The 26,524-nt window shown below is 40.8% G+C and overlaps 2 protein-coding genes across 2 annotated transcripts in view; both read left to right on the top strand.

Moving 5' to 3' along the window:
- tmc3 (transmembrane channel like 3) overlaps positions 1-6,479 on the top strand; it is a 30,657-nt gene extending 24,178 nt beyond the window's left edge. Inside the window, exons 17-22 of the mRNA XM_008292743.1 lie at positions 2,523-2,633; positions 3,076-3,201; positions 3,304-3,382; positions 4,073-4,115; positions 4,206-4,479; positions 5,477-6,479. Coding sequence (XP_008290965.1) covers positions 2,523-2,633; positions 3,076-3,201; positions 3,304-3,382; positions 4,073-4,115; positions 4,206-4,479; positions 5,477-6,479 — 1,636 coding nt within the window. The remainder of the gene's footprint in view (positions 1-2,522; positions 2,634-3,075; positions 3,202-3,303; positions 3,383-4,072; positions 4,116-4,205; positions 4,480-5,476) is intronic.
- Positions 6,480-10,825: 4,346 nt separating this feature from the next.
- On the top strand, positions 10,826-21,444 carry stard5 (StAR related lipid transfer domain containing 5). The gene is made up of 6 exons (XM_008292742.1): positions 10,826-11,298; positions 12,704-12,753; positions 13,270-13,402; positions 13,911-14,028; positions 17,037-17,130; positions 20,248-21,444. The coding sequence occupies exons 1-6, from the start codon at positions 11,209-11,211 to the stop codon at positions 20,396-20,398; spliced, it is 636 nt and encodes a 211-aa protein (XP_008290964.1). The 5' UTR covers positions 10,826-11,208; the 3' UTR covers positions 20,399-21,444.
- Positions 21,445-26,524: the final 5,080 nt, after the last annotated feature.

Here is a 26,524-nt window from a genome sequence, read left to right as displayed (position 1 = left end):
CCCCACACATATAGAAACAGTGATCCAGCTCTTACTTGGCATCTGGATTGTTTTTTTTCCATGTGGCAAATAACATAACATAAATATGTAAAATTCTAAGGCTATGGCTCATTTACAGCAGATTTATTCTGAAGACCTTGTAGACAGAGGCAGGACGTGTGGCGCGTTATTACAGCTAATATCACTGTGCCCGATGGCATTTTTTCCAGATGACTTCACCAGATTAAAGCTTAATAAATGCTTCTGAATTAAGCTACGCACCATGCTAATTCCTTAATCAGTCGTATTTTCTAAGGTGATACACAACGAATGTGTCTAAATGTATTAATAGCAAATTCCTTAATTTAGTAATAAATATGCACAAGAATATCCAATGCTATAGCTAATGACATTAAATCCAAGATGTGTTTTTTATGCTAATGTAGTAAACAGTAGAGAGCAGAGTGTAAACTCTGGTATAAAGTAAAAAGATGTGGATAACCTATAGCAGATTATTATGTTATTATTATGTGACTTTTTTTTACAGAACATTACAACTTAAAACTTTAAACTCTTTCTTCCCCTCTTGATGTGGGTGTGACAGTGTTTTGTATCGTACAATAGTAATATAATTCCAATAGCTTCAAAGAGAAATATCAGACCGACATACAAGAAGATATAAAGAAGCCTTTCATCTGACACACACTCAGAACAAAAGGACAAATGATAGCATTTTTTCTCGTCCATCACACCCTGAGAAGAGGTCAACCTGTATCAGTCCTTGAGAGATCAACCTGCATCGACACACACTGCTCTGATTACATATTTTCAGCAATATATCTTGCTATTCTTTATCAACCCGAAACGTGTAGTTCTACAGTACAGTATATACGACTTTCTATACATGCACACATATACACAGGCCTGAGGCGCTCAGCCCACTCTGATTTATGTAACAAGGCTATGATTGCCGCTTTCAGCCCTTATCAGTCATTCCCAGATGTGGTGGAAAATCCAAGCAGACACACACACACACACACACACACATACACACACACACACACAGAGAGTCCACTGTGCAGCTGAGAGAACATTTCATGTGAGAGCCATTAAACTCTGTTCAGCCAGAGGTAGTTTGATGCTGGCATGTTGCTAATGCGGTAATAAAGAAAAAGTGTTGTCTGTGCCCCTTGTCATAATTATGGAATGCTGAGACACTTGAATGTGCAAAACACAGAATATTTTTGTAAATGATAATTAGAATTTTTGTCTTGGCATCATTAACCCCTTTAACCCTGAGTAGTTTCTGAGTGTTTCTTGCTGGGATTTTTGCTCTTTGCTCCATATTGTTCCTTACACTGGGCTCATTTTCACTGCAAGTCTACTCCCCCTATGGACACAACATATCAAACATAGTGAGAACTGTCTTTTGTGCAGTGCAAAGTTATAATGCCATAAATAAATGCCGTAGATAGGCTATTTGACAAGGCCTACATTTTTTTTGCAGCCTCATCAGATTTTGTGTTTTTCACGCTACTCTGCAACTCTAGAAATAAATCTCACCATGATGAATGTATCTTCCAACAACTTAATAACAACATGCTCCTCTGTATACCATTTTTGAGCCGTGCTGCATTTATTTTATTGATCCAGTATGCTATATTTTGCTCTCAGTCTCCCTTGCCATCTCCTCTCTGCTCTGTAAAAACTGTGAGTCAGTCATGGCTTCTCAGTTGCTCTGAAGAGCAACAAGTTCTGCTGCAGATTTCCTTCTCTGTTTTTACAGTTTATGATTCTGATAAATGGTGTCATTTAGGAAGAAAAAAAAAGAAGAAAGAAAAGAAAAGAAAATGGGCCTTTCAAACTGGGTGGCATGGTAATGAAGTGGTTACAGCTAGAAGGTCCTGGTTTCAAATCTTTTTGTGTGGAGTTCTTCCAGTGCCTGCAAGGAATCTGACTGCAATTGGTCAATTGTTCACAGTTGTTCCCTATTTTTTTTAACTGGCTGATTTGCATCTGTTGCAGAGGCATTTGTCTGTAGAACCACATCTTTTTATTAAATACAACTACATCTGACCATTACGATTTAAAAAGAATAACATTTCACAGTTTAATTCATTGTGTGTTGCTCATGCAGGTCCAGCATTTTAAAGACCACACAGATTTTTTATTTTTTTTGGAAGTGGATGACACATAGTTACAGCTAATACAGATGTCCCCACTGTTTCCAATAGCATTTTAATAAAAAAATGAGAAGCTTGCTGGTGCCCTAAAAGAACCATACTAAACAATATTTGTTGTATTTCTACTTAAAGAACAGAATGCAGTAACTCAGGCTTTAACGTATAGTGTCCATAAACAATATTGTTTTTAAACTTCTCCTGTTCACCCTATTTTGTATACGTCATACTTCACTGGGATACTTCAGTAAATCTTAATCACCTGTGTCCTGTCTGTTATAGTAACTGTAGAATTAATGCAGAGGTCTAAAAACAGTGTAAAATGGATCGTTTTAACACATCCATGTTCTCATTGCTTTTTAGATCAAACAACTTCTACCTGGCTATGCTGCTTTTCATGCTGTTTCTCTGTATGCTGCCCACCATCTTTGCCATCGTGAGATACAGGCCGTCACAGCACTGTGGACCATTCAGGTAAACACATCGTATGGATGACATCAAAAGACTTTTGTTTAAAGGAACATTTTGATCAGCTATCAGGTCCAAATCTTTGTCATTTACAATGATGTGAATGTTAGATTAGAATGCTTTGGCCCCTTAAATGCTGCGACAGTGCTGGACCAACATGCCTGCAAAGAGTTTAAAAAATACATTTCACAACTTGTTTTTATTTCAAATTATATACAGAATTGTGACTTGCTGTTCAAGAACTACATCTGTGGGACTAGGCCGAGTTCCCTGGTTCTATCTTCCACCCACAAGCGGTGCAACTGGCATTCTAGAGTTTTCCTTTAAATGTGATGTGTCTTTATTTATGAGGACTGTGTGTGTTGTAAACACATATGAAGGTGGAACTACTACTTGCAGCCTTGTTTGTAAGTGTTAAAACATAAAAATGCTTACATGTGGGTTTCAGTGGTCAAGAGAAAATTTACGACATCATCTCCGAGACAGTGGCCAGTGACTTCCCACTGTGGTTCAGTAAAGTGATGAGTTACGTCACCAGCCCTGTTGTAGTGCTGCCAGCACTGCTGCTGCTGTTGTAAGACTGCACACATTACACACACACACATGGGATAAGCACACGTCAACGTACATACAGACATACACATCCTTAATTTCAAATCGTGCCTGTGTGTTTCAGTATGCTGATATACTATCTCCAGGCCATTGCCCGATCCCTTAAATTCACCAACAACCAGCTGAGGATGCAGCTCCAGACTGTGAGTGTCTAAAGAAAGCCCTCTAAAGCAGGGGTGTCAAACTCTGGCCCGAGGGCCACATTTGGCCCGCTTTGTAATTATATTTGGCCCACGAGACAATACCAAATGACTACTAGAGTTGCCCCCGGTATTATACTGTACAGCGCATTCACCGCTAATACTACAAATCCCATAATGCCTTGTTGTTGTTTTGGCGCATCAATCAGGACAGGACCCAGAAACTCCCTCTCCTCTGTGACAGTAGGCATAGCGACTTCACACTACAACTGTCACTGTGCCATTGATGTGTTTTTTTTATTTATAATTTGATTTTGCATGTCTCCACTATTAAGTTATATATAATGTATGGTAATAAGCGTACTTGTTCCATATTCAATGTTAAAGCAAAATTTGTTTCGGTCCATATTAAAAGGTTCATTTGTTCAATGTTGGCCCGCGACTTTGTTCAGGTTTTAAATTTTGGCCCACTGTGTTTTTGAGATTGACACCCCTGCTCTAAAGGGTGGATCAAGCAATATTTATTTTTATGTGTATACATCATCATGCATCTCTGTTGCAGCATATTTAGAGTTTGCATTGCAAAAAATTTTACAAATAGTTATTGAAGATAATCCTGACATGCAGTCCTAAACTGACCATGACATTAGTATAAGCATGTCTAAAGGTGGAATTTTCCTTTAATCTCCTCAGGAGCGGACTGATGACAAGAAAAAAGTCTTCCAGATGGCTGCAGGTATCTGGTGTTTGTCAGGCCTCCTGTGTGAATTCCATTCTGTGTTGTAGTGTTGTGACCCTAACTCTGCAGCATTGAACCCTCCTATAGCAAGACTGCAAGCTCCAGAGGCTGCGGCGGACAAAAAGCCAGATCAGCTGGAGAGCGACGCCACCAGCCAGGAGGCCTCCATTCACACCCCAAGCCCCCGACACAACGGCAGCATCACAAACATTCAGTCTCCTGTCCATCGTGGAAATAGCATCCGCACCATCACCCAATCAGCATCCAGGGCTGACCTGAACAGAGGAAGTGTGGCTGGATCCATGAGAAGCCCAGCAGTGACTGTACTGCCTAAACACCGCCTGGAACACATACCTAACAGGTCTCACATGATGATATATTGGATAAGCCAATTGACAGTGGTGATTTTGTACTTACATAAAGGTACCAAAACGGCAATGTACAAATATTCTGTTACAAGTAAACGTATATTTTAATGTAAACATAAAAGTAATGTTGTCAAAATAGGGTTGAAGTACCCAAAGTAAAAGTATGAATTATGCAGAAAAGTCCATTTAAATATAGTGAATATTCTATATTCTATAATTGGAAGCTAATTATTGATGCATGAGTGTGTTCATCACTAATATTACAGCTGGTGCAGGTGATGATGACTTTGTTTACTGCTGGTTAGCTGGTAAATATCTCTCTGGGAATCAATGCAGTTTTGTTTTAAACTTTTATCATTATTAATCAAAATATCTAAAATATTTAATTTTTGTATTTAAAAAAAGATGAATTGTTGAGCCCTAATTTGTGTTTAAGTTAGAATTAATCCAGGTTTAATCAGTGGGGAGTTTTCTAAATGCTTTCTCAGTTTTTTGCATTCTGTCAAGAAAAATATTCCATGGAAAGCACCAAATACTTGTAAGTTATGGGAATGTCTTTTTGGCATGAAAAGGGTCAAATTTAACCTGCTAAAGAATGAACCATCCATTTTTGTTTACATGTTTAAGAGCATTTTTTTTTGTAAAAACAGCATACCCATTACATCACTGCTTTTATTTTTTATTTTTTTTAGTTTCAGGAATTTTTCCATGTGTTTTTCAAGCTAACATCCAGCTTTTTTTTTATTATTATTACTATTTGTGACAGTACTTGCTACAGTCTTTAAAACCTGTTTACTCATTAGTCAAAGTGAACACCATGTTTTCTTTAATTTTGTCAGAACTATGAGCTGTTAAATGGCTAGCCAGTGCAAACACGCTAACTCATTTTACACTTCTAAACAGAATTACACAATGATAGTATACCTGCAAAACTATAACATTACCATGATCGCATGAGTTGATTATTATTATTGTCCTTTCTCATAACAGGCCCCCACCACTTTTTGGTGGTGCTAGCGGTACCTGCAGGTCCAAGTCCTACCACTACATGGCTTACAATCCCCCATCTCACTGTCCTGACAGCATCCACTCTGACCCCTTGTACAGGAAGACAGTACGCTCCCTACATCCCGTTGAGGCTACTGGGATCATCACTGCACAGAGTTATGGAGGACGGCGTGGTCACACCACCCGCTATGTGATTGTCAATGAGCACGAGCCTAGGAAGAAGCTGCTGCGCTCAGCCACACGTATCCCACGGCATTATCTCATGGAGGAGCCTACAGAGATCTTGGAGCTATACCCACGTAACATCAGACGCTATGCACCACGCACCACTCACCACCAACCACACTGTCACCGGTCCCACCCATCACAGCAGCATCTGAGTGAAGCAGAAGAAGAGGAAGAACAGGGTAAAGGCAGGAGAAGAATGTCATCAGGGAAAGCTCATCGGCCTCGTTCCCTGTCTGACCTCCACCAGCCAGCACACTTCTACATCGGTGACCGTGTAGAAAGCCACATGACTGTGGCCAAAGACAGCCACACAGCTCGAGGAAGATATAGAGCGCAAGAGGATGATGAAGAGGAAGACGGTGAAGGAGAATTGGACTGGGGAGATTTAGAGTTACACTCTCGGTCCCAGGCCAGTGTGAAAGCAGCTGACCCACTTCTTGTGCGAAGCAGGCGTCACATTCATTCCCCAGGAAAACAATATCAGTCCCCAGCCAGGACCGGCCACAAGGAGTCTTATCTGAAGCCCAAGTCAAGGCCGAAGCTGGAAACCCCGCTGACTGAGTCAGACTCAGCCTCCCTGGCCTCCAGCAGTGACCAACAGAACAGCAGCACTGACCAGTATATTCAGGTCATCCACAACAAGGAGCGTTATCTCAAGTCTGAAGCAAGGCAAGGAAAGCTGGCCAAAAAGAAATCTAAAACCAATTTTGATCTAAATGCCACTGGGTCAAATGACTTGGTCTGCTCCAATGTTTGACATTTTTGTGAAAATTAGGTTTTCTGTTAACATGGTTCTCAAAATATCACAGATAGTGTATATTATGTGTTGATACATTGCATTGAAAGCACAAGACGTGTTATTATAAATGTGATTTTGTTCTCCTGTTTGTGTCGTCTTGTATAATTTTGAAACTGCCATTTCATCTAATTGCATGGGTTATTGTAGCAGTGTGTATAGCAATACAATTCTGCCAAAGTGTAATCCAAGCTATAAAAACATATACAGCAGAGTTGCTTAGACTTGCTTCCTATTCAGTCATAACTAGAGGGGCAGTCAGAGAGTGCTGACTTCTGCCAAGGCCAATACCTAAACTCACAATTTTACACTCCCTTGTTCATTGATTAAACCCCTAAAAACTCATCTCAGTGTATCAAAGCTACATATTTTGACATTTTGTCAATAGAAATAAGGCCTCCATGCTTCAAAATGGCTTATATGTGTCTGTGTTTTGCTGTTTTCTCTACAATGTGTAGATCTATGAAGTACTTGCCTCTAACCCCACCCACCCCTCTGCTACTTGCTGGAACTTGAGCATACCAATTTATTTATAATCCTTCTCAAACACTGTGTGACATGTTTGAATTGGAAACCAGTTATGAAGAAGAACATTGAAACAGAAAGTCCCAAGCTGACAGGTTTGGTTCCGTGGGTTTGTTTTGTATAAAACCCTTGAAGTCCGACTCTGCGTTTTAAGACTGTACACATTACATCAGTACACTGCAGTTTTCAACGTGGAATTGCAAACCCATGGTGTTGACTGCTTGTTTTGCTCATGACATGTCTTCCAGCATATAAAAAACACCAGAAGGACATGTTTACAAGGTAAAAAACTTGATTTTCACTTCAAGAAAATGATATGGATTTCATCAAAATTAAATGGGTTCTTGCTTTGCCTATGCTACACGTTTCCACCAAGTTTCATTAAATTAAGCCTGGAAGACAGTGGAAATGATAAGCAAAGGACAAAAAAAATCAGCAGAGCACAGTGGCCATGGCAACTTGATCTGATCATATTAAAATGTATGTATGCACTGATAGCAAGTTTCATGTCAATTGACTAAAGAGTGGGTGTAAGAGATATATGAGGTCAGGCACTGTTTGGGTTGTTTATCTGCTTTAGACAAATTAATATACATAAAGTTCAAGATGTATAAGTTCAGGTGCAGATGTGCAGGTATCTAGTCGTTACATGACAGGAAAAAAAAGCCAAATAGTGGTTGCGCCGACGGAGATGACATCACAATTTGTCATGTCTTAATTTGTCAAGTACCATCTGACACAAGAGTTCCTGTTGTTAAGAGGGAAACACATCAACACAGGAAAAAATGTTGTTTGGGATTATTTCAGAAAATAACAGAAACATTTTTAGCACTTCCAGAGGAAGGCATCCTGAACTTTGTGTAAGATCATCAAAGCGTTGCGAGGACATGCTCTAACTTCATCAGAATCAGAATCCACTGAGTGGGCCACCGCTGTAGCCCACCTGGTTGAACTGGTGACCCATGTGCTGGGGCTGTGGTCCCCTACACAGCGGTCGTGGGTTTGAATCCAGCCAATGGCCATTTGCTGCAGGTCCCTCCCCTGTTCTTCTCCCCACTTTCCTGTCTCTCTCTCTATCCTGTCAAATAAAGGCAAAAAGGCCAAAAAATAACTTAAAAAAAAAAAGAATCCACTGAGTGTAACAGACGAATGGTTTTGAAAATAAAATGTCAGCCTAATAACTAAGGATTTGTCTAAAGATGATCCTGCCAAATTCAGTGAAGACTTCTTGATAAAATACAACACGGCATACATACCTTTGTCTGACATTATAGGTGGTCACGTCCCATCCTTGGGATCTCCGAAGAAATCACCAGACATATCAGGGCCAACACATCACACGTGCTAAGGAAAAATGCATCTTTGCTTTTTGCTCCTCAGTGGTCAAGATGGTTTTTTGGTTTATATTTACAACCCCAGAGAGGGATACTAAGCCTATTGCACACAGTTTGGTGTTGACACATCCAGCAGTTGCTGCAATTCCCGTTTGGCAGCTTAACCACAGATTTCAATTGGTTGTGACAGACCAAACGCTTTGAAAATCTAAAATCCATCTGTTTACTTTTGTGAGAGGCATGACCTGAGGATTATCTGTACCAGTTTTGGTGAAGACTGGTAAATGTATGATCTGTAAGTAAAAAACAAAATAAAAAAATCTATCAAATCCAACATGGCAGTCAGATCAACGAGGCTAACATGACAAGTCTAAACCGTATCTTCTACTGTGTTACAGGCAGAGGCACCCCCAGATAGGACCAGTGAAAACCCTGGGGGAAAAAACAAAACAAAACTTTATTAACAAAAGTAACAACAACATGAGCAGCTCGTGCCTGTCCATGTTAATCACAAATTACAAGTGTAATGTCAACCCAAAGTCAAAACTGTTCAGACTACTCAAACTCAACCACCAGTGGACAAGAATAAGAAGCTTCTGTTCTTATGCCAGGATTTATAACTCAGTGCTGACGCCTTATTACCACTCATTCAGGTAAAGTTACTGTCTTGCCATTCATGTCATTATTAGGGGGACACTGTTACAACCTCAGCTATTAGCCCAGCAGCAGGTTGGACAGTATGTCCTGCTTTGCTTGGGGCTCGTCCTCTGTGACCTTGTTGCTGCATGTTGTGCATTTTGGTCCCAAGCTGCTGTTCGTGCTTCTTCACTGTTCTGATACTGATGCTGCCTGTTGCTGCTCCTCTGTTCTGTCCTGTTCTGTCCTCACCAACATCAGCCCTCTCCCTGCACTACCTTTCTTCTTAAAGAAAAAACAGATGTCTGTGGACTTTCTCTTTATTATCTGCAAACTGAGAAAGCACCCCTGCACAGTTAGTAATGGTGGCTAGTGAGCCGACACCAGCAACCCATAACGTCAGCTAATAAAATGCTCATTAGAGTAGACCAACCAGCAGGTTCAACACAGACAAAGTTACTGAACACACCCTTTTGTTTCAGTAAGTACTGTATGATTCACTTAGCTGTAGGTAGTCTGCTGGTCTGAAACGACTTCACCCGCTGCTGTCCATCAGTCAGTCTGCTGCTACGGTGCTGCCTTCAGCTTGATTATTTCAGGGCTGGCCATGGCCCCCCTTGATACTGCCACTGATTACAGGACACACAAATTATGTGTTTAAACCTGCTTATTGCAGCGTCCCCTAGTGGTCAAATGCCACATTTATTTTGGTGCTTCCTCAAAATGTGGTCCCAAAGGTGCATCTCAAGATCTACACTACCATAGTATTATAGTATGCTTGAAAAGATTCAGTATGTTCCAAGACTGACATTCTGACCCACAATCCTCTGCGCAGCTGCATCACATATGTGACTCCCCTACATCCTCAGGTCCTTTCCTCGACTCCTTTCCTCACATCTTATTCCCTCCCACCAGAGGAGGCGAGCTGGCGATGCGAGGGTGGAGGAGCTGAGAGGGAGAAATTTGCATAATTATGACAAAGTAGAATTTGCAATTAGATACATATTGTATGAAACAGTATGTACTTTGATGTACAGCTGCAATATGTACTAAAAGTAAAAAGATAATGTGATTCTGCATGTAGCCCAAGTTTTGTTTTGACAGATTAAAGATGTGGCCTAACTGCCTGCAGCTGGCCAAGACTTCTGATTGGCTCATACAGACAAATACTTTGGTAAGTTAATGAGTCATATGATAACTTTGGTGAGCCTTGTTATAAAGATAATCTCTGCCACAGTTGGTAGAGATTGGAAAAAACGTTGGCTTGTAAAAACTTTATTTTATGTTTTGAACTTGAGCCAAAAAAACTTAAAGGTTCCTCATTTTTGAAAATCAGATTTATGGTCTACTCACTGGAAGCTTTCATGAGTTTCCACCACATGCTTCAGGCTGCAATATAGACTGTAGAAGAGGATGTGAAAGAAAAAGCAGAAGCCAGAGGGAGGCGCCTCCACCTGCAGAGGTTCCGTCTACCGGGAACAGACAAGGATGTGGTTAATCATCCACCCTGAATAAATACCGTTTCATCTGCGATCACTACAATTCCCATATTACTTTGCTGCAACGAGGAGAGGCGCGTGAACCCAGACGTATAGGACGAGTCTGGAGCTTTAACCTTCACAATAAAACAAGTTGAACTTTCGTTTAATTAAATAGTCCGTTGTGCTCAAACCGACAGAAAATCTCCGGAATCTGCTGAAAACACGTGGACAGTGTTATTGCAGCTTGTGGTACATTTAATAAACATGTACGTTAAAGAAAATGGCTTTTCCTTTGAAAGGTTATGAGCGGACGTTGCTGTTTTTTTCCCCTGGATGACGTATACCTCAGGAAACGCTGTTTATCGTACTTAAGGGACTAAATCGGGCTGTTTTCGGACTTAAACACTTAAACCGAGGCTCGTGTGGACGGTAGCGACCTTTGGAGGCGGTGCGGACGGTGCTGATGCTGGCCCTGGCCCTGATGCGCCCGGCTGTGGATGTGTCTGTCCCTGAACATCGCTACCTCACCGCCAGCTAGCCGCCTGTGAGCGGACGATGCAGTTCATTCATTTCGGCTAACGCTAGCTGCAGCGGCGGTTCGTGCTCACCTGAGCAGCTCTGAGCTTCTCCTCTACCTTATTACTTCTAGCTGCTGACGAAAGCCGCTGTAACGTGAATCAGGTTTACAAAAAAATCACTTTTACGGTAACTGTTATGGATTACGAGCATAAAGCGAAGGAAGTGGCTGACTGTTTGCTGAGCTACAAGAGAGATGAGTCCGGATGGAAAGTCTGCAAGAAATCGGTAAATGTTGTATTTCTTGCCTGCTGTGATAGTGTATGAAACACGTGCAGTGGTCCTCTGGTCCTGCTGCTCTCTGGACCTCCGCTAGTGTCCCTGATGAATGAGTCCCTTGACGTGGCCTACCTGTCCGGACAGCATGGGGAACCTGAGCCACACCTGAGGCTCACATCTCTGATTCATCAAGCTGTAGAAACAACACGTTACATGTTTTACCTAACCTTGGTCCAAACTCTGCTGACACTGACAGATGGCTGACAAATAAAAGAAAAACCTAAACTCTTGACCTGTACATCCAGTGACTGCTATGTTGTGGAGGGCCTGGGGGTAGACTACTGCCATGGTCTGGCTCCAGTTCTTCAGACCTCTGCAGTTCAAAGTAGTTCTTAGTGATCACCTCAATCCTACAATGGAACATTTCTATCCTGATGGAGGTGGCCTCTTCCAGGCTGACAGTGCCCCCATCAGTAGGGCTTAAGGTGGGACATTGGATGGTTTGATGGGAATAAAAATGATGTGGATCATATACTGTGGCCTTCATAGATACCAGAATTCAACAGAGTAGAACACCTGGGAGATATTGGGCTCTTGTGTTAGCCAGTGCTCTCCACCACCACCACCACCACCATCAAAACATCAAATGAAGGAATATGATTATAATATTTTTTTGGAAGAATGGTGGTTCATCTGTTTAGGATTTAAATAGACATCAACTTTAAATAGACATCAACTGTGTAGCCCTGTGATGGACTGGCGACCTTTCCAGGGTGTCCCCTGCCTTAGTCAGCTGGGATAGACTCGAGCCCCCCACAACCCCAGTGAGGATAAAGTGATGTATAGAAAATGGATGGATGGATCCTTATTGTTCTGAAATGAAAAATACTTTATTTATCCCAGAAGGGAAATTCAGTTCTGAAAGATTAATATAATTGTAGTGTAATTCATAGTTATTTGAAACAGTTTTTTATTTAAAACTTGGATGCAATATATATATATATATATATATATATTTTTTCAAAATATACTTTTTCTAATGTTAAGTATTTTATTTTACTTTTTATTCATCTGAACTCTTACAGCCCCATGCAGCTCCTAATCAACACTAAACTGATTTAAGATGCTTAACTTGCTGAAAAGTTAAGTGCAGTTAAGGACCATGTAGTGCCAGTGCTGGACACAGTGGTGAGGCCATGTGTAAACGCCAGCTCCTGGTGCTCAGTGATTATTAACTGTGAGCGTGGTGTAACTGAATATCACCTTTGTGGTACACTTGCTTGTCAAATTTGGGAACATCTTTTTTGGGTTGTTTTGAAATGTGACGTGTGTCAGAGAGAACAGCATGTACCTGGATCATTTCTAACACAAACACAAATGTTGCTCACTGTAAATTCACTGTTTTCCTTCACAGAATGATGTGATTGTGTCATGGCGTCCCTCGTCTGAGTTCCCTGGGAATGTGTAAGAAATCTTAACTTCTCCTTTTCTGTCTCATTTAGTTTTTGATTCATGAACTTTTTAAAACAATGATGAAACACCAAATAAATAGCAAATTGCAGGTAAAAACACGTTGCTGTTATGCAGGTACAAGGATAAACACAAGGATAAGGATAATGGTGAGGAAAACGTCAGTACTTGGAAGTAGAGAAGACTTTTATTTCCCACCACACTATATTCTTTTTAGAATAGAAAGTAATTGTTTATTGTTATTGTTGTTGATTAACAACAACAACAATAATAGTAGTAGTGGTAGTAAGGCAAGTGGGTTTTTATAGTGGACCAGTCGCTTTTAGTAAGTGGATGTGTTTTACGTTGTTGTTTTTTTAAAATCTATATTACCTATATATCTATACTTATTTATCTGTGGGCATGGGTTAAATTTTTATTTTGTAGAATGTATGAATCCAACTTACAGCACAGTTGTGCCTTTATCATTTGCTCTGCTGACCGTGTCCTGTTGTCTGATTCACTTGACAGTTATAAGGGCGAGGGGATCATCAGTGGCAGTCCGGAGAAAGTGTGGGAATGTCTGAAACCAGCACCCAATGGGCTCAGAGTCAAATGGGACAACAATGTCAAAAAGTTTGAGCTTCTGGAACAAATCACAGAGGTGTGTTGCTGTTATACAATGTGTCTAAGGATTTACTTCATGCACTTTTCATAGAGTTTTTCTTACATTCTTTGGTTTGCCAAAATGAAATTTAAAGCTGCACCAGGTTTTTCAGACATTGACAATGTAAAATGACAGTAAAACTGATCTTGAAATGCCATACTAAGAAATCTTGTTCAGTCATGTTAACAAATTCCACATATAACAGGTTTTATTGAAATTTACAATGAGGTGTCATGCCAAGGTGCACTATTGGAAAACCAGAGGCAAAAGGTCATTTGTACAAGATACAGTGTGGTTTTGATTTGACTTATCTCTTCTCATGTTGGCATTTCCCAAATATAGAATTTGATCACTTGGTATAATTGATCAAATTACTTGAAAATCCAAAGCTTACCTGATGCAGCTTTAAATGCACACATGAGAAACCAGAGGTTATATCCATTTTTGCTTTTTCTTTGTTCAACTCAGTTGTTGAGTACATCCCTTGTCTCCCACTTTTGCACAGGACATCTCTATCTGCCGAACAGTCACGCCCTCAGCAGCTATGGGTATCATAGCTCCACGAGACTTTGTAGATGTTATTTTAGTTAAGCAATACGAAGATGGCACCATTTCATCAAATGGTGCGTAATGATTTGTTCTTGTCTCCTCTACTTCTTATACCTGTTTTTTCTGTACTTTCTAAGGTTCATTGTGGCTCGCAGTAAGGGCTGGACTGCTTGGGTCTGGGTCCAAGGCTGTTAAAGATTTTCCTACACTGAGGACACATTACAGGCCTGAACAGACTTTCTGCCTTTGCTTTCTTTTGCATATACCTAAGGTTGTTTATAGTAACAGCATTCAAGGAAAAAAAAAAACTTTGCTCAAGTTTATCAAAAGAAGCCTGTTGATTATTGGGAGCACATTCTTTGGTCAGATGTGACAAAGGTAGTTTTGTTTAACACAGATGTAGTGCAGCGTGTTTGGTGTGAACCTGTTAAGGACTACCTCAGTGAATGTAAAGTCCCAACAGTGAAGCACAAAGGTGATCTCGTCATGATATGGGACTGCACTCAGGCAGTCCCGTATCATGACGAGATGGCTCTCAGATGCATGGCAGAAGGGGAATATTTCAGCATGAAAATGACCCAAAGCACACGACCTATAATGACCAATCAGTTAGGTCATAGTCACTTTTGTTCTCTAGAAAAAGAAAAACGTAAAAACGATGACCTGGCTAAGTATATCGTCTGACTTGAACACAATCGAACGCCTTTGGGGTACTTTAAAGAGACGCCTTCAGACCCTGCAGCAAAGACCATTGAAAAAAAGTTGTCGCGAAAGAGTGATTGAACCTCTCTCGTGAAATTTGTGCACCACTGGTATCCTCAGTGCTGAGGAGGGCAGAGTCTGCCATTAAAAATAATGGTTAGTTTTTTATTTTGCATACCAGCAAATATCCTGCTGTTCAACTCAGACGTATTACAATGACTCTGTCACATGGCGTCACTTACTGTCCACCCCCAGTTTGTTTCTCTGTGGTGGTGGGATGCTTCCTCTACTGCCTCGGCTGGGTTACTTAAGGCAGCTCTTCAACAATCTCATTTTTATTTTTTTACATAGACTTTGTTGAAATGCTTTTGTCTTTGCTTGCCAGTGTTATTTGTAAAATATTTCCCAGGCACCCAAGTGGCCAACATTTGTTTGACTTGAAGTGTTTATAGGAAGAGAAAGGACAATCAAGTCTTCCAATCTCGACATGAACAAAGGCACTGTCAGTCTCAGCTTTGGTAGAGTGCAAGTCTGTTTTGTTTGGCAGAATCTAATTGTACTGGCGCTCTGCTGGAGTGCCATTGGCATATTGTTGGTTAAATTTGTTTTTCCAGGTTGCTTTAAAAAGATTTTGGTGAAATCATGTCTTCAGTTGGCCTTGTGCACACTTGTAGTGTGTCCTCAGTGTCAGGCCTGGTTGTTACTGACTGATACAAGAGTTATCAACGATAACAGAGCAGCACAGCATCTCTGGTTTTATAGACTGCTGCCCTGTTCCTCTAGCATAAAGCATCATTGAAAAGATAATCTGGTTTAGTACAACTCAGCTGTTATTTCAATAAGTTTAATCATCAGTTCTAATTGTTGTGGTGAGATTGTACTTATCAATATTTAATTTTCTCAAACAGCTACAACAGAAGAGCATTAAAATACAAATAACAAAAAATGCTCAAAAATTTAGAAAGTCAAGATAACAGGATTTAAAACTTAGATGAAGGGCAACAGCCGTTGAGAACTATCTGTGTTCACTGAGGGTGAACAGTGAAATACTGTCAGTGTAAAAGAATCAAGACTCTAAATACCTATAACAACACTGAATCTGAATATGGTTGTCTGTAAAGCATAGATGGTGGGTTTTCATGAACAGATATTTCAAAAACTTCAAAACATGGAATGCCTGATGGTCCTGATAACGGTGAGCGGGGTGGGGATCTGAGTTCTGCCTGCTTGACGGGAAGACAGTAGGAGAGTAGACGGGAAAGAGATGACACACTGAAAAACCACAGTGCAGGGTATAATGTTACCTGTTACCTTTTGTTTGGCCGGGAGGAAGTTCACCTCCGTTAGTTGTCGCAATGCAGTTAGTAGCTAGGACTGTTATGTCTATTTCCACTTTTATTTGAGTACAGACACAAAATAATTCTGCTACTTCAATGAATACAAAAAAACTGGGCTGTCTGAACACCTGTACCTACAAGTACTTATTTGTTACAATCCAAAACATTTTAATTATTCATTAATTAAAACTACAGACATAGACCTCCACATTGTGCTTAACATGGCAACTCGATCAAGGAAATGCAAAGTAATTCCAGATGAGGTTATATTACGTGTCCACCCAGTATACTGGTTTCCATAAGCGCTGATAATTATTAACCACTGGATCACATTTTATGGGACTTTATCAGAATCTGAAGTAACAGCCCCAATGAGCTGTATATTTTAAAACAGTGTCATCACAATAGGGCAATACCTTTGTGATATTTAGCTGTGGAGCAATAAATCAGTAGGAATGCTGACTGTTTAACAGCTTTCAGTTAGATTAGTAGGTTTGGATTATTTGGATAACCTATTGGCTTGTTTACAACCTGAGTTCTTGTAGGACTACTTGTGTTTCTTGCCCCTTAGTATTTTGCACTGATGCCATGGTCCGCCCCCAGACGACCAGACCTCTGCTTTGGTTCAATTCACAGAGCTCCCTTTTAGGACATGAAGAGCACCCATAATGGTGTCTACAGTAAAAGCGAGGCTTTTATGAAATATTTACCCACTTTATTGCAGAAAGTTAAATGAGAGGCTCAGTACAGTACACTAACTTATCTATTCATTCAGTTTGAAGTCACAGCTAAGACATGGTTAGCTTAGTTTAGCTGTAGTTTCATATTGTGTGGACAGATGTGAGAGCAATATGGACCGTTCCATCTAATTCTCAGCAAAAAAGTAGTCAAGTGTATTTCTCAAAAGGCTGTTACTTTAGTATCTGGACTCACATGGTTGTTCTCAACACAGCACAGTTCCACAGACCCTCACAAGATAAACATAATCAAGACAGATATGCATGTTTGCTTGTGTTTTTTTTTTTTTGTGTGACGTCGAACAGCTACCAATGTGAGTCACCCCGGCTGTCCTCCCCAGTCTGGCTACGTGAGAGGATTCAACCATCCATGTGGTTGCATCTGTGTCCCCATCTCAGGGTGAGAACACTGACAACAAAGACACACTAAACCATGTCCATCAACACTGGGATTTAGGAATAAGAGAAATTTTCCAGCCCACCACCCCCCCTACCGCTGTCCTCATACCACTTACACTGCTCAAAAAAATTAAGGGAACGCTTGGATCTCACATCAGATCTCAATGAACAAAAAATTTTAGTTGAAAATCTTTAATGATATACATTATGTAATTCATTGAGAACAGATGATGTAAGAACAGTCAGTGGAAACCAAAATGATCAACCCAGTGAGGGGTTGATTTAAAATCACACCAGAAATCTAAGTAAAAATTGAAGTCACAGGCTGTTCCAACTTGTGTGAGTTTCATCACAACAACTCATAACATGGCTCAGTCATGTCTATGACCCCCTCGTGCCTGTATGCACTCCTGACAACTGCTGGTCATACTCCTGATGAGACAGCGGCTGGTATCCTGGGGGATCTCTTTCCAGACCTGGATCAGGGCATCAGTGAGCTCCAGGACAGTCTGTGGCGCTACTTGGTAGTGTTGGATGCATCGATACCTAACGTCCCGGAGGTTCTCAGATGGATTTAGGTCCAGAGAACACGAGGGCCAGTCAATGGCATCAATGCTGTCATCATCCAGGAACTGCCTACACACTTCAGCCACATGAGGACGGTCATTGTCCTGCACCATGAGGAACCCAAGGCCCACTGCACCAGCGCAAGGTCTGACAGTAGGTCTGAGGATTTTATGCTGATACCAAACATGAGCACCATTGGCTAGCACATGGAGGTCTGTGTGACCCTGCAAAGATATGCCTTCCCCACACCATTAGTGACCCACCACCAAACCGGTTATGCTGGATGATGTTGCAGGCAGCATATTGTTTACCAGGGTATCTCCGGTAAATACCTATCAATCTGCAAAGTCCCACGAGAGGACGTTGGGTCCTACTGCCACCCTCATGGACTCTGTTTCTGACAGTTTGGATGGAAGCAGACATGAGTAGCCCTCTGGAGGTCATTTTGTAGGGCTGTAGCAGTGCTCCTCCTGTTCCTCCTTGCACAAAGAAGCAGATTTCCGTCCTACTGCTGGGTTGTTGCCCTTCTACTGCCCTGTCCAGGTTTCCTTTTGTAAAGGTCTGTCTCCTGGTATCTCTTTCATGTATAAGACCATGCTTAAAGACACCACAAACCTTCTTGTAATGGCACATATGGATGCGTCTTCATGGATGAGCTGGATTACATGTGCAAGCTTAAATAAGCTGCTGGTACCGCCTCATGCTACCAGCAGTCATATGGGCACTGGTTAAATGCAAAACTAGAAAAAATTGGTCAGGAAGGATAAGGAAAGAAAATATAGTCTATGGCCACCACCTGCAAAAAACATTCCCTTTTTGGAGGTTGTCTGCCTGTTGCCTCTCCTGTCCACCTGCTGTCACTTTTATTTTCACCAGAGCAGGTGAAAGTGATTCACAATCAGTTACTCCTTTTGAATTTTTTTGAGCAGTGTACATTCTAACTGGGGTGAAGCTCAAGATCACCGCAAGGCAACAACCTGCTTTAAAATATCACTGCAACAAGGACTGGGTTAACTTGTTCCAGAGCTGCTCTCTTTTCCTCCCTGGGGCCTTGAGAAAAAATCTACAGAGCGGTCTGCCATATACATCATGTGCCACTGCCACAGAGTCACACCTTATACCCCAGTGCTCCCACTACAGTCGTCCTCTCTTTAGAACAGTTATGTGTACCATCATAAGGATGGGAGACTTGACAGATATGGCTAGCTGTGATCACTGGGCCTGTTTGGTGTATTTGCCATGTTTCCCTCTGGTAAAGCTGGTGGCTGTTTGTTGGATGGCCCTATTCAAGTTGGGTATTGCCTTAACAAATTAAGCAAAGCCAAGTGTCAGTGTTTACTACTCTGAGTTCTCTCCAAATGGTAGGGAAATAGCAGTATTGATAAGATGGGATGCTAGCTTGCTGTGTATCTTTCTCTCTTTGGCTGTTTCATAATCTAGCTGCTAGTTGTGCAGTCCATCTCGTGTTCTGTGAGTGTCTTGCTTGCTTAAAGCCACTTCCAGGGCTGTGTTCTGTGACTTTATGCCTGACTGAACTGAGCATGAAATGAAAGTGCTCCATCTGTCGGTCTAAGAATAAGTGGACTTATAAAGTAACTTCATTCCTTTCTATCTTGAATTTGTCCAGATTGGTAACTAAATACATGTTCACATAGCTGTATTTCACTTTGATTTTAGCAGATAACTTAGTGAGACAGACAGACGAGCAAGAGATGCATCCTGACGTCAAACCTGAAAAGAAGAGAACACCAGTTTACCTGATTGCTGCTCCAACAATTCACTTTCATGCTGTTTTTTCTTAGGGTGTGAGTGAGTGAATGACCAGAAGAATAGCTCTGCGTCATTCTCTCATCAACCCTGGGAACACTGACACCTGCTTTGCTCTGAGAGGTAGTCAGGGCCCTTGACTAATCTCCAGAGTCCTGTGCTCCGTGCATAGTGCGCGTATAAGTTCATGTGACATACGGCCAGCTGCTCCACCAGAGGGAACTTCATAGACGCATCAAATAGGCGTAGTGGTGACATCTACCTATACCTGTCAATCCCCCTGTTTTTCACATGATTCTCTTTTGTTTCCCCTCTTTGCCTCGTCGTCCTTCATTTCATTGTTTTAGACATTTCAAGCTTTTGCCTTTCTTTTAAAAAAAAAAAGATAAATAAGGTGGCTGTAAGTCTTGTTGATGGTAAACATAACCATATCTGCAGATGGAGTAAATAATTCAAAAGAGGGAGACTTGTAGTGGGAGCACTGAGGTATCAGGTGTGACTGTGGTGCAGTGGCAAATGGTTTACATGACTCACGGGTCAGGTAGAAGAATTTTACTCAGGGTGCCTGGGAGGTCAGGACCAGCTGTTGTACTGATGTTTTAAAGCAAGTGATTACGTCGTGATGATTTCAGGATTCACTGTATGTAAGTGTTATGTAGACAGTAGGTAGGGCCGATGTCCCAGTGTCGACAGGTATGGACCTGCTGTTGATGGAGTTTAATTAAATATAAGCTTTAGCTTCTGTTTTTCTGCAATAACATTTGTTTTTTTCCAACATTTCCAGAGAGCCCAACAAAACCCAGGTGTTCAGTTTCTTCCAGACAGACTTGGGTGGCTTCCTCCCTCGCTCAGTGGTCGACTCGTTCTTCCCCTCCAGCATGACAGAGTTCTACAGCAACTTGACCAAGTCGGTTAAATCCCTCAAAGACCTTTGACACCGAGCATTAAGAAGTCCACATCAAGCCTGAGGCCTGCTGAACAGTCAGGCCACAGATGTCCATTCCATTTTAAACAGTCCAATCCAACAACGGTTAGCACTCTGAGATTATCAAAGATGCCAAATATTCAATTTAAATAGATCTAGTCCATACTTTATGTTATGTGCATTCCTTAATTCCTGTGTTACTGTAGGAGGAGTCTAGTAAGTCTTTAACAGTCAGCACTAATATTTGAGAAGTTCTCTCACGAGAACAAGGGCTTGCATTTGACAGACTTTAGAATTAAAACTCCCTTTACATTCCCTTATGTGGGATCAATTTAGTTCCTCTAATCTTAAAGAAAGTAGATGTAACATATATTTGTAGATGTGCTACAAGTACATAATTTTCCTTTTTACCAGATAATTGTGGCACCAGATATTTCCTTTTTTTAATTGCATACTTCAGTGTATACAGTAAACATGCATGTTGCATGGATTTTATTGACCCTGTGCTGATATCAGACTCTTACCTCATATTTACTTGTTTGTATTGTGCTTGAAATGACATAGTTTTGCTGATTTTTGGTCACCTGTAAACCATGAATACCTGCCTTTAAAATGCAGCTACACTGAAGCACTAAAGCACAGATGGGATGCCAAAGGTGGGGTTTTTTTTGGTTTTATCTTTTTAATCTCTAGAATATCTTTTGAGTAAGACATGTGTAGTGCTGCTCTACAAAGCAGAAATGTGTCTGCCCCCTTTTTTCATAGCAGGATTTCTGTAGTACATTTCCCTTTCTTCTTCCCCATATACATGCATATATATTATTTGTTTGTAGTTAGTGTTTTATTCTGGCTAACTAGACTCACAAAACTGATCAGCAGCTGCCTGATTACTTAGTCCAGCTATTACCAGGTATTTTATTTAATAATAAGGGATGACACATTCGGTAAAACCCATCTAACATGGACAAATGCCAATCATGTTTATGATTCCTAAGTTGATGACGCTGATGTGGATACATGCTTGTGTCAAATAAAATAATTTAGGATGTAAAGGAATATAATAATAACTATTATTATAATGATATTATAGGCTGATACTTCCAAGAAATCAGGATATATTAAAAGCGAATACTGTCCAAGTGGGCATTACAAACAGTTCACTATCATATATGTTCCGCTGTCAAAACAAAGCTGTTCCAATGCAGAGTTGTGAGCAGTGCAAGGTATCCAGATTCTTTGCACATAGGTCAATTTAAAATAACCTGGCAAAGACAGAGAGCAAAAGAGAAAGATTTGTTTAAAAAAAAACTTTAAAAAAGATAAACACACTGTGAGGTGTCAGTGTAGGAAAACAAACTCAGAATAGGCTGTTGTTTTTTTTTTTTGAAAGAATTATTTAAAGTGTGTTTATGGGATCTACAGTATGCTAAAGTAAGTACATCAAGGCTAACAAAAGAAAGGCAACATGCATTCTGTGTATTCTGTATAATGGTATAATGGTACTCATGACAAAGGGAGGAATGTCAAGTCCATCACTTAAATATGGAGGGAAAGGCTTGCTGTGTCATTCTTCAGATTTGGTTTCAGTGTGTTGCCTGAACATGTGTGGCAGGATTATTCCAATGATACGACTTGAAATGGTGTTTCGTAGAGTTTTCCAGTGTTTGAGCAGAGTTGTAGGCGAGCGTATGTGCTCGAGCTGCAGTGAGTGGAGAGAGGGAGGTGGTGATAAGTGACCAGAAAGGGACTTTAAATTCTCTCTTATTGAATAGCTCAAAACAAATTAGTACTTCACTGTGTCTCTTCTAACATGCTGCTTGTTGAGGTTTCTGTGGGGACATCGATCTGGGATTGGCAGGAGCTTGATTCAGACTTTGTTTACATGCGGAGACTCTCAATGATTCACTTGAACCTGCTCAAGCAGTGTCTTATTAAGACCATTTACAGTATGTTTTTTTGTTTTGTTTTCATAAGGCTACCTCACTGTCCATACATTCTAGTTAATAATAGTCCTGTAAAGGGAAAAAGTCATGGGAAATGTACTTTGGGAATTGTTCATTATGAGTGTTTAGATATGTCAGCAGTTTTAAGTTCTTTACACTTGAAGACAGTCATAACTGGACAGACGTCTCCCTACACTGACCATTTAAATCAGGGGTTCTCAACTGGTCTCGCCCTGGGACCCACATTTTCCCATGGTCATTAAGTTGCGACCCAATTTTTTTTAGAATTCGATATTCAATATATTTTCCTGTGCAACATGCATTTCAGAGCATATAACCATGCACAGTATCTGGACCATGACAACTACATATACAAAAGTGACTAAAATAAATATCAAAACTACTCAAAAATAAAGTTTTGGACTATTCAGGTCATTTGTTGAAGTTAATGAGACAGTTGGACACGTGCTCTACTCTTGATTAAAGTTTCAGAGTCTGGGGTGACAGTAGACAGAGCTGCTCTCAGATCATGCTCAGTGTCCAACCTGTTCCTCTGCTGTGACTTGAGCTGGACCAAGGTAGAGAAGCTACTGTCACACAGATAGGTTGTGCTGAATGGTAAGATTGTTTTAACTGCAGGAGTGGTGAGGGATGGATACTCAGCCATCACATGGCTACACCAGAAGTGGGAAAGGTTTACCTCCCCACATCTCTTTTCCAGTGTCTGATCACATGACAGCTCCACCAGCTGATGCTCTCATGCAGCCACATTTCGTTGTCAAACAGTTCCGCATACAGGGAGTTAGTCTCAGAGAGGAATGTGGCGATTTCTGATTTAAGTTCGTAAAAGCGTGACAACACCTTGCCCCTCGACAGCCAGTGGACTTCTGGGTGCGTGCAGGCTCCGACGGGCTGGAAGTGGCGGGACGCAAAGGCAGCTTTTGGCTACTAAGACCAGTTTAGGTGTTTACGGTAGCGTTGACAGCACCGTTTCCATGACGGCAGCGGGGGGTGGGGGGGAGCTTATTTTTCAGACGGGGGGTGCGGGTGCTGAGCATTTGGTCCGACCGATGGTCACACTGCTGTATCAGTGGTAGGGTGGCGGCGGCAGGGGCGAGGTGGGATGAATATTCGGAGATCAAAACTGATATCCAGATTCCAGCACAGCGAATGAATAGTTGGCTATTAGGCTATCCGGGTCCAGCCCTAGTATGAAAACCCACATTTTAAATACTCCGGGTCATATTTGCGCTTTGCCATCTTGCATCCCAACATCAACACAAACTTAAAATGAACGTCGAACAAACTGCGGTTACCATGCCTGTCAAAATAAACATTTTTTCAAAATAGAAAATGAATCCAACCTGAGACGCACATTAGATATTATTTAATTTTGACCAGCTGTCCACGACCCACCCAGAACAGGTCCGCGACCCACTTTTGGGTCGTGACCCACCAGTTGAGAACCCCTGATTTAAATCATGTCTAGTTTTTTGACGCTAACACATATTTTCAGGTTTAACTATGAAAAAGTCTTCTCCAGCCTGCAATTAAAATCAAAGCTGAGAGCACTTGAAAGAAAGATCTAAAATCCTGTCTGTTTTTAATTACATAACTACATAAAAGTTGGTATTGTACAAATTTTACTTACTCCTATAATATATAATACATATACAAATGCAGGTTATTTCACAGCTGTCACAATCTTTTTCAAGTACTTAGAAACTGCACACGTGTACTCATGTTACTCTTTATACACTCAGGCTCCCTTTTCTACATCTTGATGGTTTTAGAGACATTGTTCAAGCCATCCCTTCATCATTAAGGTTGAAGTGGACAGTTCTTTGATGATAATGTCTGGATTTTCTCATTGAAAGAACTACGTTCAGTATGTTGCTTGAACAATAACAGCACTTTATGAAGAACTCCCCCTGTATGAAATGAACATGTAAGCATTTGAAGATAATTTACATCATGGGAAGTCTGGTGATTGATTTGGTTTGTGTGTTGAACTAACAGTGCACCCACTTTCTCTAGAGCCTTTACTTGTCTGGTAAGCCATACACAGAGGCTGTCATGTTTTGCCTAGTCTTCTGAGAAGTATCAAGGTTCCTTTTCCCACTTTACCTGGAACATCTTTTACCTCACAGTGTAGACAGTGATCGTAACGAACAACTTTAATTGCATTCCACCAGTTTCAAGTTCCAACATGTGCTTGGTATGCCATTGCTTACATGTGGATCTAAAGACATTCCTGTGTGTGTTTTGTTTAAATGGAGACAGGAACTTATTTGTTAATGTGACATTGCCTCAATGTACATGCAGGTAGCTACTTAAGGAGAGAAAAATAACATTCACAGTGTATTAGAAATACAAAGTGAGTAAAAACCAGCAAATCACTTAGTTTTTGTGTTCAGTGGAAGTAAGTACTACATTACTTTTTTAACTTCTTGACCTATTTGAATTTGTTGGGTTTCTCTTTCAAATAATACTGTAAGAACTTCACCTTACTATGTGGAGTGCCCTGAGTTGACACATGTTGTGAATTGGCGTTATATAAATAAAACTGAACGGACTTGAATTGACCCACCCACATCTGGTATCAGTAGTTTCTGATTCTATTCTCTTTGACATCTCATGTTAGTCATCTGCATTTACACCTTCTGCTAAGTTCTGTCATTATGCCTCCTGCCCTCTTGTGATCACATATTCATATTCCAATAGTCAGATTTGACAGACTTGTCAGCAAGCATCTTTCAGTATGTCTCAGGTTAAGAGAGATAATGCTGGAGTCCCTGGAGACACCAGTACAAAACAAGGGTCACATGACACAGTTGAAGAACGGATGCAATCTGAAGGGTACTTAAATTGTCTTAACTAATGAGGCAGTTTCTATTAATTCTGTCATCAGAGTGTCATCAAAGCCACCAGGGAAGCCTGATGGCACCAACGCTAGCTTAGCTATGTTCTGTTATGTTGCAGCTATCCCAGAAGAGTTTGCTGTAGTGATGCTGCTGCATGGGTGGCCTTTAAAGGGAGGGCTCGTCTGAAGCTCATTGGACACTGTGACTGAGTTGCAGAATCGCCAACAGTTTATTTTCACCAGATTTCTGCTTGTTTTCTTAATGTGTCTTCTGCCATTGTCCCCACTGGAGGACCCTGTGTACTGTAGCCTGAACTGACCAGACAACAGGAGTCCACTTGGTAGTGATGACCAAAAAACTTTGCTTAAACATTTGATGAACTACTTTAATTGTTAAAAGCCCAGTTCCTTCAGATTCCAAATCCAGTCAGAGTCGCGCAGCAGGAATCATTTTAGCGTAGATTTAACCTTTTTGTTCTCTGACCTCAGTGAGCTTTGACCAACGGTTATCTCAGTGTATGCAGAAAGACACAGTGTTCACAGAGCATGTAACCTACGGCAGAACCAATTTAACCCTCTACGTGTTGCATTGTGACTGTGACAGCTTTTTTAGTCCTGAGACCAAATACCATGAAAAAAATTTTGAATTCTGTGATTGAAATTAATACTAATCCAAAGTTTTCTTATGTACATTGTCCGGGCAACTTGTGGTCCAACAACCAGTTCAGACAGTCTTTGTCTTCTGTGTTAGAGTAGTTGCATGTGGTACACACTGACTGTTTTAGTGAATTTAATATCTGGAACACAGAATATATGTAAAATGATACATGTCAAATGTTTGTACTTTACTCCTCTGACTGAGAGCAACTGCTGCTACTCTGAGTTTTACATGCCTATACTAGTCAAAGCACATAAACTCATTTTTCTTCTACCTTTCTGCACACAACGTAATTTTGTATTTCTTGTTGTCCAACACTGGTGTTCTTCTTTAGCAGTAATGTCAGACGCTCCAAGGTATTTGAAGTCATCTGCAAACTTGGAAATAAAAGGTTACCCGTTTTCACATAGTTTTCAACATAGTATTGTTATTTTGAAATCTTACAGCACATGTGACTCCATAAACATCTGATTGGTAGAAAACAGTTGCTTAGTGGGTTGCATACAAAGACCAGCTGCATTTTATTGTGTCATTATCCTGAGTGTGCGATGGAACATTAAGAGCCCAGAAAAACACTGAACGCACATATTTTGCAGAGAAACTGTTAAATTTGTAAAACACAAACAAAAAAAACCACTGTGTTGTTTCAAGACACATTTCCGTCTGTGTTCT

Source organism: Stegastes partitus, unplaced genomic scaffold, assembly GCF_000690725.1.
Source record: "Stegastes partitus isolate 25-593 unplaced genomic scaffold, Stegastes_partitus-1.0.2 Scaffold828, whole genome shotgun sequence".
NCBI lineage: Eukaryota > Metazoa > Chordata > Actinopteri > Pomacentridae > Stegastes > Stegastes partitus.
The sequence above is the reverse complement of the archived record's forward strand: the minus strand, read 5'-3'. Positions and strand labels throughout refer to the sequence as shown.

Excerpts from the sequence above, each read along its gene's own strand:
- stard5 (XM_008292742.1), top strand. The coding sequence starts at position 11,209 with ATGGATTACGAGCATAAAGCGAAGGAAGTGGCTGACTGTTTGCTGAGC. Across the intron at positions 11,299-12,703 it reads GGAAAGTCTGCAAGAAATCG|AATGATGTGATTGTGTCATG; the intron begins GTAAATGTTGTA and ends TTTCCTTCACAG. Across the intron at positions 17,131-20,247 it reads ATCTGTGTCCCCATCTCAGG|AGAGCCCAACAAAACCCAGG; the intron begins GTGAGAACACTG and ends CAACATTTCCAG.